We start from the raw sequence: 17,102 nt of genomic DNA on the forward strand, positions 1-17,102 counted from the left end.
ATGCCATTATCCAATGGAAAGCCAGGGACTGCGGAGTCAAATCTGCAGCTGTGCAGCACAGCCAGAGACAGAGGGACAGACAGGGTGAGACTGAGAAAGGGGGTGGGGAGGTGGACAACAATGAAAAACCTGCGGATAGTCAGTGGTTCTTTAAGCTTTATTTACATGCACCGTATCTGATACAACCAAGATAGGATGTGGAATTAAAACTGCCAGTATCGGCTTGACGTTACTCTCTCTCTCCCTGTTTATTTTTTTTTTTTTTTTGTAGGAGCAATAGGAAGAAATGGTGTTGGAATATTGGCAGTGAGTTTTACTCAAAATGGACGCAGATAAAAACAAAGCTTCAAGTCAGTCATATTGTATATCTTAAAAGGATGGAATCCTAAATTCGCAAGCATAACGCTACACAAATCGAACCTGGAATAAAATTAAAAAAAAGGCTTTTTTAAACTCTTGTCAGTTAAAACTCCTTGCAGGAGGTGATGGTTGTTTGACCTCTGCCTCTTTGTTGCTTTTGGGTCAATCAGCAGCTGAGGTTCATACAACGCTGACATGCTTTTACACAGACCTACCAGATGTCACATGGAAATTGAAACACGGCATATGTACAAATGGTAAATAAATAAAATCTCAATCCAAAAGGACAAAAAAAAAAACGAAAAAGAAAAATGGCCATTGCCAGCTGATATAAATGTAAACTTAAAAATCTCGATCCTGCTGTTCCTACAAAAATGGTGCTGATGTCAATCAAGTTTTTTTTTTTTTTTGCCTTTACAGCACTGGTTCCTATTATTTATACACTACTTTAATCTTTTTCAAACGCAGAAATATTTTGGCAATATTTAAAACGCTGTGGTCTCTTACATGGCAAAAACAACAACAAAAACAAATGGCTCTAAGATACAACACGACTTTCTATCGCAGGGTCGGAAACATCATTTTTGGCTCGGCACCTGCTTCAGTGCTGATAACACAGGGGAGGCTCCGTCTGCTGCCACTCCCTGGCGTTGTCTTATTTATAGCACCAACAACTCCTTGGAATTATCAAACACCAAAAAAAAAAAAAAAAAATGAAAGAACCCTACCCAAAAAACCATTGTGGTTTGAGTGGTGCGGAGTCTACGGGCACTCGTACTTCTAGCGCGTTTTCTAATGTAACAGAGCTAAACACCATGTCGCTCACAAGACAAGACCCTTCACTCTGTCCTAATCTCTGTTCGCTCAGCAGTACGTCCAGCATTGCAGCAAGTGGGGATGGGGTGGGGTGGGGGGGTGGGGGGAGGAGGAGGAGGAAGAGGAGGAAGGTGAGTATAGGGAAGAGGAAGAAGGGGATCAATAGGTCGGTGGCGAGAGGGGACCTGCCGGAGCGCTGCATCATCAAGACTCTGGTAACACACATCTCTTTAGAAGGAACAGAGTTCACAGTAATGTCACTTTAAAGAAAATAAAAAAATCACAGGGGTAAAACTCACCAAATTAAGAGGAAAGCACATACAAATAAACCACACAATGTAGATCAGTTCACATCTTGTTAACATATCGACATTTACAGGAATATTTGGTGCATGAGTCTGTGCATTAATGAGGGGAGAATCATTTTTATCAACACGTTTAAGATTTTTTTTTTTTCCTCTAGTCCACTTAGGCTATGTCTTTAAAAGAAACTAAAAAAAATGCTTGTCAAGTATCCTCCACTGAAACATAATAGTGTAACATTCTCTGCAGCTTTTTCTTTTGTTTGTCTGTAAACAGGCTGTCATTCACAACAGGCTGACAGCTGGTTTGGCAAAAATGTTTTGTTTGGGTTTTTTTTTTTTTTTTTTTCCTTTTTCTGTTTTGCATTTACGGTATGAAACGGTGTAAAACGGGAGAGAAGAAACAGAGCGGAGACAAAACCCATCTTCAGTTGTGTGTGTCACTAGAAGTGTTTCCCTGAGACTAACACCAGTTGATGCTTTTCACATATTTTTTCTTAAAAAAAAAACCAAAAAAACAAACCAAAGAAACAAAAACAAAAACAAAATGTTCAGTTCCAGTTGATACTCACACCGGCCAAGACGTCCTCCATCTCAGCGCTTACTAACTTTCCTTGATGTAAAGACACATTATTGCGCGTCTCAAGCTGGGATCAGACTACACAATGTTTTCTGTCTAGCTGGCACAACAGTCATTGTGTCACATTAAGGTTGGTCAGATAGGAACAAATCTTGCAGGGCAGCACAAGTGCGACGACCACGACCAATCACTGGTCATGACACTGCAGCGGCTCATTGCTCGCTGGGGAGGTGGGACGTGAAGACACTCCAAATGGAACCTTTATCTAAAGGGCTTTTGTTTTTACTTCCAATCGATCCATACAACATCTGTTTCAGGCTTCCTATTGTAACCCTGGATTGTCCCATGGCGAGCTGCCACTCACTGTAGGGTTGAACTCCACTCTTGTCAAGGGAGCAAAAAGAACACATCTTTTCCGACAAGAAAAGTCCCCAGTCTCGCTCTTTGTTCTTCTTCTCATGCGAAAGTTCCATCCAGTTCCAGTTAAACTGCCCAAACTATAGCATCCACGCTAATCTCCACAGAAGCCTTACAGTCCTTTCTTGTTTTTCTTTTTCTCTCCCCTTCGTCTTCCACCGAAGCCTCTCGCAGTCGCTTCTTCCTTTCATCTCAACACTGGGACAGAGTGAAAACGCTTTAGAGCGGAGCTTGGCAAGACGGATTTAGGGGGCTTTCAGGCTTCAATCTGAGCAATCAAGCCGCACAAAGAGTCAATTAGGGCGACTTGAACGCTGAGCGGGATGCAGTTTGCAAAGGAAATTCAGGGGAAATCGAAAGACAAAGAGATTGGAGAGCCATTCCCGGGTCTCAGTGTTGACTGACTGGTTTAGAGAGAACTTGAGGTCATCCAAACCATGACACTGGGAACATGTGTCTCGTTAAAGTTGCCATGACACTGTTTGTAAACAGGACTAATTTGGACTTTTACGACATCAAATCAGCGACTGACAACGTCATCCTTGCTGGTAAACGTCAGGGACGCGATCTTGAAGATCGTACAAACTGGGCAGGAGGACGATGAGAATAAATACTTTCCCACTGCGGCGTCATGGAGGCTACATCATTATTCTTTATCTTACAGTCCACTCACAGTTTTTGTGAACAAACGAGGGCCCAGAGCTGGATATACATCTCTACAACGACTAAAACCCAAAGTAAAAGCAGCCTGAAATTGTGTAGTCTGGTCCTGGCATCAGACACTTGGAATACAGTACCAAACGTAACGCTTTACATTAAAAACCATGGAGAGGGTAAGAAGAAAACACTACATGAATACACTTGTATATACTCTTCTCTCCCCTTGTGGCACAATGCAGGAATCCTAAATTACATTTCCCTCCACTTTTGACACGGGACCTCCGGACGGACGGAACCTCTCAGCTCGGCACCCAGCTGTTGGGGGAGGTGGGCTTCGAGCTGGACAGGCTCCCAGAATTCTTGTTGCCGTTCTGGGGGACGGCCAGCCGAGAGTCAAAGCTGAGGTCCAGGCAGTCGGCGTCCATCAGTTCATTGCGGATGATTGAGTCCATGTCGCACTCGAGGCTGCTGTTGAACACGTCAAGGTCGAGGTCGGCGGGGAAGCGGTCCTGGCCGGCGAAGCCAGAGCCGAGCTGCATAGAGGCGTTCTTGCTGGGATGCTTCAGGTGCGGCTGCTTGGCGTTGTTGTGGCCGCCGCCGCCGCCGCCGCCACCGGCATCGTCGTCGGAGGTTGACAAGCCAGCTTGCCAACCAGGCACTGGAGGGCTTTGGGCCTGGCCTGCGCCGTTGGGGTTGGCCAGCGCGTGGTCCTTGCGCAGCAGCATGGCATTGCGGCGGGAGTTCTGCAGGGCGATGGCGGCGCTGGCCTGAGACATGAGCGGGTCGGACTGGGTGAGAAGGACGTTGCCGGGGCCGTGGGAGTCCAGGCTGAGCAGGTCCTGCAGGGCCGCGTGGTCGCCAAAGTGCGAGACGCAGGAGAAGGTGGTCTGCTTGTTCTCCTGGATGGTCTGCATGGGCGACTGGCGCAGGCTGGTGATGGACGGCGGGCTGAAGAGCGGGTTGGGCCCGTAGCTGCCGGAGGGGCTCCCCAGGCTGCTGCCGGAGCAGCCGAAGGTGAACACGGAGCTCCCCTGACCGTTGGCGCCGCCATCCTCCTCGCCGGGAGGAGGCTGCTGGGACGCCGTCAGGCTGATGTTGTCCAGCAGGTCGTCCATCAGGTTGTCGGCCAGCCCGTCGTTGAGGTTCATGGTGCCCGCCAGGTCGGAGAGACCCGTGGGTCCCGTGGACGGAGACATGCTGCTGGGACTGGAGTAGAGCATCGGCGAGAGCGGGGAGTCGTCGTCCGGCACCTCGTCCAGCTCCAGGTTGGCCAGGATCGGGGACAGGCGGCCGCTGAGCGTGCTGGCGTTGGAGTTGGTGCGGGAGCGGAAGTCGGTCCAGGCGTCCAGCTCGTCGCTGCTGCGGGACGTGGGGCTGCCCGTCCACTTGGAGAGGCTGGAGGAGCTCTCGGAGCTGCCGTCCTGAGCCGCCTGCAGCGAGGCCTTCTTCTTGGTGGCGCGTCCTCGGGCCCCCTTGATGTACTTGCTGTTGTCCATCGACACGGCGCGTCGCCTCGGAGCTTTGCCCCCCTTCCCGCCCTCTGGGTTGACCATCCACCAGGAGCTCTTGCCCGTCCCCTCATTCTGCACCTTGACGAAGCGGCTATGGAGGGACAGATTGTGACGGATGGAATTCTGCAAGAGGAACAAAAAGGCAATTGTGAAGGTGTGTTTCCAGAATGTTTCTATTCCCTACAAATTATTCATACATAACTAAAGATGACATTTACAACAAAGGCACAATTCAAAAGACAGCATTCCCTTTTCCGACTATTCCCATAATTGACCTTCCGCTAAGAGTTCTGATGCTGAACTGCATCACCCAAAAGCCAGATAACAGTCCCAACACTGCAGAGTCTTTTTTGCACCTCACACTGTGACCTATTTCTGGCTGCTCAGAAAGGTCCGCGGGATTTCCCTAGAGACATTCCCCACCATGTTCAAAATGAAACAGCTGGAGCGAGAAGGACCAGCCCACACTAAGTCTCGCTGCAGCAAGATGAGGACAAAAGCTCGACAGCCTTATCCAAAAAAACCCAGCGGCTGCTCGCCGTCCACAGTAATTGTCTTTGTACGCGAAGTGAATTTGAAAGGAGACGAGGATTAGTTTAGAATATATCAGATCGTAAAGCCCGGTCGACGCGGACGTCCCAAGGTTAAAAGGTAGTCGTGGGGGTGGGGTGGGAGGATTTCTCTCTCTCCCTCTCTGCACTCAACCGACTGACCCACTGACAAACTTCTGGCAAAGCCGTCGCTTCAAGCCAATTAACGGATTAGTTCAGTGAGCAAACACTTTCATCGCTGTGCAGCAACAAAGCACACGTGGCAACCAGACATAAAACGCACCATGAAAAACACAAAGCCCACATGTTCCAGTCTGCTTGTTTCTCAGACACACTGGTGAGAGTGCAAACTCTCCAAAGATAAAAGACAAAAGGCGATTTTGCCTGTCTTGCTATGTCAATATTTGCAAGGAATGTGTTACAGCTGCACGTGTTGAGTCGGAATGTCAATTGAGATGCCTTGCAAATCGAACTCTTCTGCGTGAAATGTGTGAGATTGGATGCATAAACACACCTCTACAGTCGACACACTGAAAACAGCTCCAAAACAGAGCTGCACAAAAATCTCCCCCCCAACAAAAGATATACTGGCTACGACAAAGGGATTCTGGCTAATTTTACTGTCTGCTAGCCAGCTAACATGCTAACGTTGTTTACGTATGATAAATTGTTGTTTATAGTAGAAGATTCTTCAATTCTAGATAATTTGGCATGAATAAATAATAAAATTTCTAATAAAATCATTTTAGAGTTTAATGTCAAACACCAACACCAAATTTAGGGGACTAACACAACACTGCTGCATTATATGAAAAGAATCTAGAAGAACTGTAAACAAGGTTTTAGTTTCACAAATATCCTGTTGTCGTTTGCAGCTGGCAAGTGGATGGCAGCGTGCACACTCAGCCCAGTGACACAATAATTTGTCCTCATGCCTAAAAAAAAAAAAAAAAAAACACCCTGAAGGAATGTAAATAAACCCGCTGCGATAACATGAAAAACGGAAACGGACACTCGCGCCTTTGTTTCAGCCGTGGGCTAAAAATTGATCATCTGCTGCACAGGTGACGTTTTGCAGCCAGATGTGTGCAGCGTCGAACAGATAAGTCACAGACACAGAGGGAGAGAGAGAGAGAGAGAGAGAGAGAGAGAGAGAGAGCGAGAACACTGGGCCGCCCCTCCCCCGACCTCGCCGCTGCAGCAGAAGCCTCGTTCCGAGCGAGCGAGCGAAACTGGAGCGGCGCCAGTCTAACCAGAGCCAGATCCAGAGATGGAGCGAGACACGTGGAGACTGAGCTCCTCTCACAACGCCGCTACTCGCTGACCTACATAATTTATAGTCAGCCAATTGATTCTTGTGCCAGCGCGACGGGAACAGAACCGTGACGCCGAGAGTCCGAGTCAGCCGCTGCTCGGTCTTGACCAGAGGCCGAAGATAAAAAAAAAAAAAAAAGGCTCCGGAGCTGGACACGCTGGGTGCACATCCAGCAGTGGATGGGGTGGCAATAAGCACATGCCTGGAAGAGTCTACATGACTATTTTTATCATCATTCTGATTGTTACTGTACTTGTTTGGATTTGGAACGTTTGGAACGTTTTCAGTGTGACCTTATAACAGTGGACCTGTCAGCGTTCCTATGAATTAGAGGGCAGCAAATCTTCACCAGCGTTAATATCAACAATAATAAACCCTATTATTAGCTCGCTTGTTTGTAGAGTATCTTGTTTCTCCAGGAATGAAATCCAGGCCAATCATCAAGTCAGAAATACTTGAAAAAAGATTTTGAGTTGATTTTGAGATGCTGCAGTGTGGAAGTGTAGAGGTCTTTTTTTTCAAACTATCCCCCCGGCGTTGGGTGACCACAGCTACCACAGCCACCACGTAGCTCCGCCCCTGGTTACCTCACACGCATACACTATCTGTGTGCGTGTGTGTGTGTGACTGACAGGTGTGATCTTCGGGCTCCCCCCTTCCCGCCCCAACATGTCAAGGACATTTTTAGAAACGCGTGCAGATAAGCCCCGAGCTGGTTTTTGGCCGAATGTCACACGGCTGCAGAAGCATCTCAAAAAGGAAACGCTGATCTCAGCAGCTTCCCAGACCCTTAACACTGTTAACACTTTCCTACGGCAGCATCCGCGGCCGTCTCAAAGCCAGTCGGGCCACGGCACAAAGCCGTGAACGGAAACCTCCAATCGGATGTGTCAACTAGCCCAGCTAGCTGTGTGAGCGACGCCGTGTGTCACCGACATCCGTTTGTCTCTTCAAAAATGTGGCCTCCGATCAACATGCACAACCGGCGGAAATCAATTTAAAGGCCAATCTTGTTACAGCTTCATTAAGAACAGCCCCCCCATCCCCCACCCCACACACAGATTTCACCCCACTGCCACAGCCGCGGTTGTGCAGCAGGATTACCAACCTATTCCCAGGGTTTTTCTACCCTCCCCACTGCAAATGTCCAAATCCCTCAAAGCTCAAAGCTCTCATCAGACTCGATTCCATGACGGATGAATTGGTTTTCCAGGCCAAACTAATCCTTAAAATCAAACATGAGCAGGGCGCTGCTGCAGAGATGCATGCAGAAGCCCTCCTTGCGAGCAGCGTATGAAAGTGGAATAAACCTGCTTGTGTTCATTGACTCGACTGTGTTTTGATTGGACCAGGGCGCCGTGTTTTGTTTTTTTGTTTGTTTGTTTGTAGGTGATGATTTGGTGCGCGTCACGCGACGGCTGCAAAAACTGTTTGTTTGGCATCATCACAAATAATAAACCCCAGTGTTTCTCACTGGCAACCTTTGCTGCTGTAGACCCATGATATCCTCAAACCACATGCAGGCACAGAAACCTGTCTGCTGGCAACCGTGCTGCTGTCTGCACCGTCCCTCCCTCCCTCCCCCTTTCTCCACTGGTGTTGTTCTTGTCATTGTTATGGTTGCCTTTGCAAGACCACAAGTGTGCTCTTGTTGTCATGATGACAGGCGCCAGCGTGTCACCGCTCACCTTCCAGCCGGCGGAGCTGTTGCTGTCGCCTTTGTCCTTGAAATATGGCACGGATCTCACCATCCAGTCGTAGATTTGGGACAAGGTCAGCCTCTTCTCCGGCGAGCTCTCGATGGCTTGAGTAATGAGGTCTGCATAGGAGTAGTTGCCCCAGGCGTTCCTGCGGGCCGACGACTTCCTCAGCTGCTGCGAGGCAGAGCCGCCCAGGGCCACGGCGGGGGTGCCCTCCTTGGCGGGGCCGCGCAGCACCTCCACCGGCTGGGACAAGGAGCCCGAGCCGCTGCCGTTGCTCGGCTCCCGCGGCTTGACGGTGCCGCCTTTCTGTGAGTCACCGCTCGCCGTGCTGCCTCCCTCGTCATCGTCCTCCTCGGGGATGACGTCAGTGTCATTGGTCCCGGGCTTGCCCGCACCAGACTCCGGACGGGGAAGGGGCCAAGTGCACGAGCGCGGCCGCTTCTGGGGCTCGAAGTCCGGGTCGATCTCCACGTTCAGGGGGGGCTCGCCGGAGCCGGAGCTCGGTGCCTCGGCCATGTTCGTCGCCGCGTCTCGCTCTCGCGTGCACAAAGGGTTCCGAAATCACTCAGGTCGCATTCCATCAATGCCGCGTGCGCGGCGCACGGGGACCATTTATTTACTACGGGCGATATGCAAATATCCAGCCCGCAGCCCAGCACGTGCCCGCGCGTTCCCGTCCTCCTCGGGCAACGACGGTGTCGCTCCGCAGCAGCCAGCCAGCCAGCCAGCCAGCAAGCCACACACACACACACACACACACACACACACACACACACACACACACACACACACACACACACACACACACACACACACACTGGCTGACCAGCGCTAACAAAACATTGCCTTTCCCACGCGCGCAGCCCGCACCTTGGGCAACATGCGACGATTCTTTTCGTCTTCTGTCCCTGTCAGATGGAGGTGGAGGAGTGGGAGGCGTTCAAAGAGAGGCGACGGTCAGTGGTCAGTCAGTCCCTGCAAACGGCGTTCCTTCACACAGGCGTTCAGCAACACGCCGCTGCTGCTGCGACGCGCACGCCACGGAGCACCAAAGAAAACACCCCCCCCCAAAAAAAACAGGGGGTGGAAGAAAAAGAGAGAGAAAAAAAAAAAAAAACACCCGAAAAAAATCAAGGGGAACTGCTGCACCTCAATGCCTCCACATCAGGCTTTATCGCACGACGCACAGCTGCCATCTTGACCGTTTCCTTCTCCCCCCCGCCTCCCCAAGTTCTTTATCATCCGTGCAAGAAAGCCGCCCCGGCCGCCCAGCAGATTGGACCATCAAGGCGGGGATCGCTTTCTCTCAAGGGCCCCGCAGCCCTTTCACCGGAGGAGCTCGCTGCGCGAACGTGGCGGCTGCGGATCGAGTCCGCCGTTGGAGCATGTCGGGCTGCGCGTCCGCAGCATCTCCGGTGAGCCCGCACGGTGCTCTGCCCTCCGAGCAGGCCGACCTTCCTTTATCCGAGCCGCTGCTGCTGCTGCTGCTGCTGCTACTACTGTGCTGCTGCTGCTGCTGCTGCTGCCGCTCGGCGCAAACGCTCCGAGAGCGAGAAAGGGGAAGGGAAGGGGAGGGAGACAAAACACACGATCCTGCCCCCTGGACTGCACTGAAATTAAAGTGACAGTGTGGAGATGTCCGCAAGAGAATGACATCACCCGCCACAGAGCTGCATATAGCAACACGAGGAGGTTTTTTTTTTTTTTTAATACTCGTAAAATTCCTCCACGGTGCGAGGCCTGCAGTGCATTATGTTCTGCGCTCTCCAGTGTTCTGTCCGGGTTATTTTTTTTTAGTCCAACACTATAAACCACATGCAGCCATGGTCGGCTTATTAAGGAATAACGGTCATGTTGTTACATTGTTTTGTTTTCATCAGACGGCTACGCAAAAAATGTTTGAATTATTATGAAGTAATTGTAGTGGAGCCAGTCATCACACACATACTGTAACTTACTTTAAAAAATAAATAAATAAATAAAATTCATCTATCAAAAATATTGTTATTTGCCGAAATGTGCAAATTGATAGTTGGCTACAAAAACATACTTTCTGTTGAACAAATGTCTGTAAAAAATAATGGAATTATACACATTTTATGATCACATGTCACTTAATTAAGGCCTTGATCCTACTGTAGGTTATGATTACATTGTGTTTCGTCACGGCGAAATGTGAGACTTCTGGAATGTACCCAAATGTTAAAAAACAAACAAAAAAAAACATACAAATTTAACAAACAATTCAACTCTGAGAATTCTGCTGATCTCAGCTGGTTAATTTTGCTTTAAAAGAAAAGAGGATACACTCATCAAGTTTAGGTGGAAAAAAAAACGTAATTTTCTAAAACCAATAGCTCAAAACAGGCTGCTTTAATAGTTTGTTTCTGACAATGAAGAATCACAGATTGCACCAAGTCAAATGTTAAATAACTGGTCCACGCCACTTGATAGTTGATTTTTGTTGCAGCCCAATGACAAACACAGATGTGGTCACGTGAAGTCATCTCTTCCATCGAATCCGTCCACCCACCCAATAAGCTGCCACTTCATTCAGGCTCACCTCACAATCGTTACAAGTTATTGAGATTCATCATCATCATCATCATCATCATCATCATCATCATCATCATCATCATCATCATCATCAACACTGTGTAGCTCAAAGAAGATTCAAACTTCCCTCAGGAATCCAAGAGTCGTCCAGCTCTTTCCCAGTCGATTTAAATACTGCAGGAATACAGTGTAACGGAACATTAAAAGAAATATGATTCCCAACATGAGATTATTTTAAAAAGGTTGGATAAAGTGCAATAAAGTCATAAAAGGCCTTAAGATCTGAATAAATATTCTCTGTACAACGCTTTGAAGCAGTCTCTCAGGGTTGCCGCTGGCTGCGAGGTGTAGGAGTAGTGTTTGGTCTGCCCTGGATTTTGGCAGCGAGGGGCACAGTTTCTCTCTTGGACTTTTGCTGGTTGTGTAACTCAAGGGCGTTACACCTTTGCGCTGCGATCTCCCTCGATCCAGTAGTCCTCCGTCTGCATCTCAGTCAGACGAGACAATGTCCTCTGGAAGGCAAACCTCTCCTCCTCTCCGCTGAAGATGGACAGACTGCTGGCCTCGTCCTGTCACGTCACAAACATCCAGTTCAACAGTAGAAACCCACCGATCAAATGGCTCTGTACTCTATGCTAAAATATCACAGTATGTTTATTGTTACTACTATTATTTAATAACGAAAAACAGGGGGAAAAAGATTAGGATTAAGATTATTTAAAAACAACAACAACACCTCACTAGTACATCCAATTTTTTGTATTTAATGCTATCAGACAGAAACAGGAAGTGACAAACAAAAGAAGCATCCTGTCAGTCCTGAGGTGAACTGATAGACTCAGCCACTCACAGTTGTGTGTCAAAAAGACTCTTGATTTTGAACTGCGAGTGCGATTATTGCTGTTCAAAAATCAAGTGTAAGCTCAACTTTGGTCTTGGGTCACGATGCCTCGTTTAGACGGTTGACTCAAATAACTGTCAAAGCGGTCCAGGTTGTGGCCGTGTCTTCTAGTCTGTTGGTTTGGTGCATGTCTTTTATTTTGCTGTGAAAAGTTCTGATATACTCCTGTTTTCATTTATTATTTTAATATCACAATAGATTGTTGCGTGGTTTGATTGAGTGTTTTTATGCTTCTTCTGTTTTGTTGTATTCTTGCGGAGAACCACACCTATCGCTGACGAGGAACAGCTGTGCTCTCCGGACCACACCCTCTCCCTCTCCCTTAACAGTGGATTCCTTTTTCTTTTTTCACAGGTTTTTAAAGAATCTCACCTTCGTGACATCACTGCCTCCAGACAGAAGTTTCAGTTCCTAAAGACCCAGGCTTAAATAATTTTTGTGGATCTTTTATTTTATCATAATTCCACATATACATTTTCCCCCCATTAATCCTATCAGACCAATTCGGCCAACATCTGAGAGAAGCGCAGGAGTTTTTACCCTTTTCAGCCCCAGATCGTCCATCAGGATGTGGCTCTCGTCGTGACCGTAATCTCCGTCGTGTATGAAAATGTCATCTAGCGGATGATCTGCAAGGATCACCACCCTCACCTGCGGCGAGATGATGCCGTCGTCAGGAAAAAAAATTAGGGGTGGGGGTGGGGGGTGTCGGCCCGTGTGCTGGATTGCGGGCGGATACCTTGTGGTCGTACAGGGCGTCCACCAGTGTGATGAGCCGCCTGGCCTGCGTCTTCTTGTTGATGGTGAGCAGAGGAATGTGTCGGATAAAGATGGTGTCAAACAGCCTGGACATCTCCAGGTAGTCGCTGGCACCTAAAGGCTGGGGATTGTCGACACGCCAAAGGGGTTTGAGTTCATTTAATCCAGCGGCTTGTTGAATCCGAGTGACAACCAGGCACCACCGGCACAAACTATGGTTCAGATATGGAGCAATGGTGGAACAAATTTCTGCATGCAAGCAAGCCAAAATGAAACAGTTAGCAAAAACATCTGAACTACATCGCAACGTGTAGACAACCTCTCTCTCCAAAGGCGAGCAGCCTCTCACAACTCCATCTGTGTTTGTTTTTCATCAGTTCATTTCCCATGTTTACTGCAGAAACACACAATTGCTATTTACTGAATGTGCCAAACGGTCTGGTAAGCTAAACAGTCAGTGCTTTGATGCACTGCAACAACAAAACTTGTTGGGCGTTTGACATGCAAATCCAGACACGTTTGCGCAGCTCCGACTCGCTGCTGGCCAATTTCATTTTTTCCTGCCGCGATAACTTAAATATGATGTGCAGGTGCTCGTGCACTGTGTGTGCGCGCGAGATCGCTCAATAATGTCGGTGTGAGGGACCTACCCTGTCACACAGCTCCTCAAACGTACAGTCTGCAATGGTCCCGCAGGCTTTGTTCAGACGCACTTTCCGGTTGTGAACATTCAGGACTCGCGGCCTTGTTACTGTGGGGAAGTATACAAAGAGAGTACATGTATCACACATGCATGACACGGACTGAACACTCATCTGTCACAGAATTGGTTCAAACCCACTATCGTTTTGCTTAAAAGCCATCTCGTCAAACATCTGGTCCAGCGTCGCCTCGGCGTCGGGCTCACTGGTGCTGCAGGTCAAAACGGCAAAACACGCAAACAGGAGGCTCAAAAGTGGATTCATAACGCGTCATTTAAAAATTAAAAAAAAAGGAGAACAAAAATAGTTTTCTTTACAGGAAGTACAGTTTCCCAGCAGAGGGTCGGTTCCTTCTGCGATAATCTATTCCAGAATCTAGCCGGAGTGTTTGGCAATACGCCTGCGTGGAAAACGAAAGAAATTAGGACATTTACGGAACAAGTGGAAGAACTTTAACCGACTTCCATCTCTCACCTGCAACATGCCGATGAAGGGTACAAAGTTGACTCTCTGCAGCCCGTTCTTATACAAGTCTGAGAAGAAGCAACAAACAGTCACAATTTCACTTCAGGCTATCGATGTTTACGTCATCTTCACTAGTATCTGTACAAGCGGGACACTTTACACACCTTCCGGAGGGCGATTAGAGGTGGCGACAACAACAACTCCGTTCTGAAACAGATTCTCAAAGAGCTGCTTGAGAATCATGGCGTCGGCGATGTCGGTGACCTGAAACGGGAGTCGTAAATAAGATGTCAATGGATGAGAGAAGCATTCACAAACCTCTTGCTTATGTAGAGGGACAAAAGAAATACATCATCAGACTCTGTGAGTGCCGTCTCCACTGCGGCTCCTGTTTCAGAAAAAATACATACCTGAAACTCATCAAAGCAGAGAACACACGCCTCCTCGCTGATCTCCTCAGCCACTGGGGCGATGGGGTCGTATGATTTGGCCATTTTTCCCGCTTTCCTCTTCGGCATACTCTGTTTTAACCGATGGATTCCTAAAAACATTAGAGAAAAAAAATGTTTCACTCTAAAAGTGCCAAAAAATAAGGTACAAAATATGAATAAATATACTTAACTTGTGATCACTTGTTGGTCAAAATTTTTATTTGAGTGTTTGCATCATATGCAACTACAAGAGGAACATCGCTGAGGGGTTGCTCATATTAACGAGTCAGCAGAATGCACATCTGAAACAAACTATAAGCGCCTTTAAGTGAAACCAAACTGAAATGTGGCGACTAAAACAGGAAGTGTAGGTTTGGTTCAATAACTGCAGCCTGGTGGCAACGCACAGACTCCCAATGTGCTCGTTCTGGAGTGTTGAAGCCAGAGTCCACATGAAGGTTTTTAACGACACCATGGAGTTGAAATTTTTTGGGTGATTTTTGAGATTTTTAAGCAGATAAAAATTTGGAGACAGCTCGTTCCTGGTGTCATGTGATATATACAAAAAGGAACTTAAAGCAGAGGGCAACTACAAAACCCTTCTAATCTATAAATAATGATGCAAAGACCTCAGATACAAATGATCATGCACAGAGAATATGGTTAACCAATGAGTGCTGGAGAAACAATGACAGGAGGTCTGTTGACAGACAGAACTCAGGGCCAGATGAGCAAAGCTGTCACTGAACTCTCAGTTTTTAAGTCTCAGTTAAAAACTCATTTATTCAGGCTGGCATTTTGTACACAGCCACTGGCTGGACTGCTGCTTATTGGTTTTACACTTGTGTTTTAATCATGTTTAACCAATTTTTCATTTTATTCTTGTTTTTTATTCTTATTTTTATTCACAGTTTTGCTGTATTTTAACTTTTTTATTAGTAATTGCTTTTATTTGTTTTACTCTGGAAAGCACCTTGTGCACCGTTTGCTTGTTGGAAGGTGCTATAAATAAAATTTGATTGATTTTGAATGAAACCATTATCTACCCGATTACACTGCGGTTTCTCTCTAGATTCTCTTTGTATGTAGGGCACAAATTCCTTGTTTAATATGCAGAACACCTGAACTATGAACACGTCATCTCAAGGAGGCGGCTATTTGCCCCCTAGTGGCCGTTATGGGCACAGAAAGGCAAAACTGTCACTTTGCAAGAATAAGTACAAAAGGAAGCAAAAACACACACAAAAAAAGCTCACTTTTGTGCACGTCCAACATAAATCCATGGAAATGAACCCGCTTTTTCTTTTCCGTCTCGACGTATGAATAAAACATGTCCATCACCATGGTTTTCCCTGTGCCTGACAGATTAAAAAAAAAAAGAACAGGATTGTCAACAGATTAAAGTAACAAACAAGTTATAAAAAAAAAATGTCTGAATGAATGATTCTGATGATTTTGTTCTATGCGTCTCTTACCAACATCTCCATAGATGTAGTAACCTTTCGGGGGCTTTGGTTTAGTGAAAAACTGAAAGACATTCACAAAGAAAGAAACAGATGCAGCAGCACTGTAAGTAAACATCAGTAGCTATTTTTTTTTTACACTAAAAAACACTTTATAAACATGTTTTATTTAGTCTTGTATTTATCTGTGTGTGTTTGTGTTCTTAGAGGGCCTGGATTTAAGAAGGAAGAGGTACTGATCGTTCATTTTATGATTCATATAATTTTTACTCAGTCAATCATTTTTACAAAGTTGAAAATAGCACGCAAGTTCTTCACGAGACACGTGCCATTTGTACACATGTTTATTAACGTTCCTGTGATGCAGTCCCAGTTCGCTGGATGCGTCTTCTGATGTTAACACGCTTGCTTCAAAGCATTTTAAGGCGCTTTTTGACTGTGAATTGACGCTTTACAAATAAAAGTTGACTGATTGATAACTATCGGTGTGCGCATAGAAGGGGAAGGGGTTATTCAAGTTGCTGACTAGCCATGCAGACTGGCTCTACCTTGGAGAAGACGGAGGTTGGTGTGTTGCTGTATCCTCTCAGTGTTTTGTGCAGCTGCTCCAGTTTGACCAGCACCGCTCTCTGGTGCTCGTCTTCCCGCAGAGAGCCATCTCTGATCAGCCCGCTGTAGTGATCCAAAGGGCCGCGGTAGCCGGCCGTGTTCAGCCCACTGTGCTCCTCCACTTGCTCGGCTTCGGCTGAGAAACCTTACGAACGAAAACGGCATCGACACTCACTTGCCTCGGACTCGTTTTGTGAGTTCGGTTTGGTTATCAGATTGCCGAGACCAAAGGTTAGCTAAGGTGAGCCATTCCAGCAGCTGGCTGAGACACGAACTGAATTAAATAACACGGCAGATCAGTCGGGGCGCCACAGTCACGATTTTAAACCCAAAATAAGCACCGTAAGAACGTAAATACAGACAGATTTGTTTATTTACTAGTTGAATAGGTCGACTCCCCGGGCATAGAACCTACCGACAACGCAACTCGGCATCGACAATAATCATAGAAAACTCGCCTCACCTCGTATGCAGATGCCTGATAGAGACTTGAGAAGCTTTCTGGAGTAATTTCGCTCCGTTAAAAGTCTTTTCAAGCCAAACGAGGCTGGGGGTGACATCGTTACACACAGCGGTATGCACGCCGCCATATTGGATTCAAATCTACTGTAACTTTATTCACAAAACGTTGAAAACAAACCAGAGCTGTCCTCCCAAATATCCCCAGCAGGGGGCACGTTTTCACCGCCGTTCCCGGAGGTGGCTGTTATGCATATAAATTTGCAATTGGGACAGTTATAATAATAATATGACAAGGTTATTAAACATTATGATTATGAAATGTGTGATCATGAAACTTACACAATTTCTGCTCAAAGGAAATACAAAATCAAAGTAAGGACAGTGGAAGGCTATCGAAATAAAAGACAACGTGATAAAAAAATAATAATAATACGGTAAATGTACGTGTGTGCATATATAATACTGACGTAATGGCTAAAATATAAAAGTAATTGGGTTGTGAAAATAGATGACAGTTGTTTACATGCACAGCCAATCTCT

The 17,102-nt window shown here is 46.9% G+C and overlaps 2 protein-coding genes across 2 annotated transcripts; both read right to left on the bottom strand.

Annotated features, from left to right (window-relative positions):
- Window positions 1-138: 138 nt before the first annotated feature.
- foxo3a (forkhead box O3A) lies at window positions 139-9,982 on the bottom strand. Its single transcript, XM_076023268.1, has 2 exons — window positions 8,201-9,982; window positions 139-4,769 (listed from the first exon to the last, which is right to left on the bottom strand). The coding sequence occupies exons 1-2, from the start codon at window positions 8,729-8,731 to the stop codon at window positions 3,435-3,437; spliced, it is 1,866 nt and encodes a 621-aa protein (XP_075879383.1). The 5' UTR covers window positions 8,732-9,982; the 3' UTR covers window positions 139-3,434.
- Window positions 9,983-10,566: 584 nt separating this feature from the next.
- On the bottom strand, window positions 10,567-16,979 carry afg1la (AFG1 like ATPase a). The gene is made up of 13 exons (XM_076023270.1): window positions 16,564-16,979; window positions 16,040-16,245; window positions 15,504-15,555; window positions 15,285-15,386; window positions 14,008-14,138; window positions 13,762-13,861; window positions 13,607-13,665; window positions 13,450-13,532; window positions 13,273-13,343; window positions 13,082-13,182; window positions 12,412-12,552; window positions 12,213-12,323; window positions 10,567-11,340 (listed from the first exon to the last, which is right to left on the bottom strand). The coding sequence occupies exons 1-13, from the start codon at window positions 16,688-16,690 to the stop codon at window positions 11,209-11,211; spliced, it is 1,416 nt and encodes a 471-aa protein (XP_075879385.1). The 5' UTR covers window positions 16,691-16,979; the 3' UTR covers window positions 10,567-11,208.
- Window positions 16,980-17,102: the final 123 nt, after the last annotated feature.

Source organism: Nelusetta ayraudi, unplaced genomic scaffold (genome assembly GCF_046127955.1).
Source record: "Nelusetta ayraudi isolate G7.1 ecotype Tasmania unplaced genomic scaffold, CSIRO-AGI_Nayr_v1 ptg000015l, whole genome shotgun sequence".
In the NCBI taxonomy this organism is placed as follows: domain Eukaryota; kingdom Metazoa; phylum Chordata; class Actinopteri; order Tetraodontiformes; family Monacanthidae; genus Nelusetta; species Nelusetta ayraudi.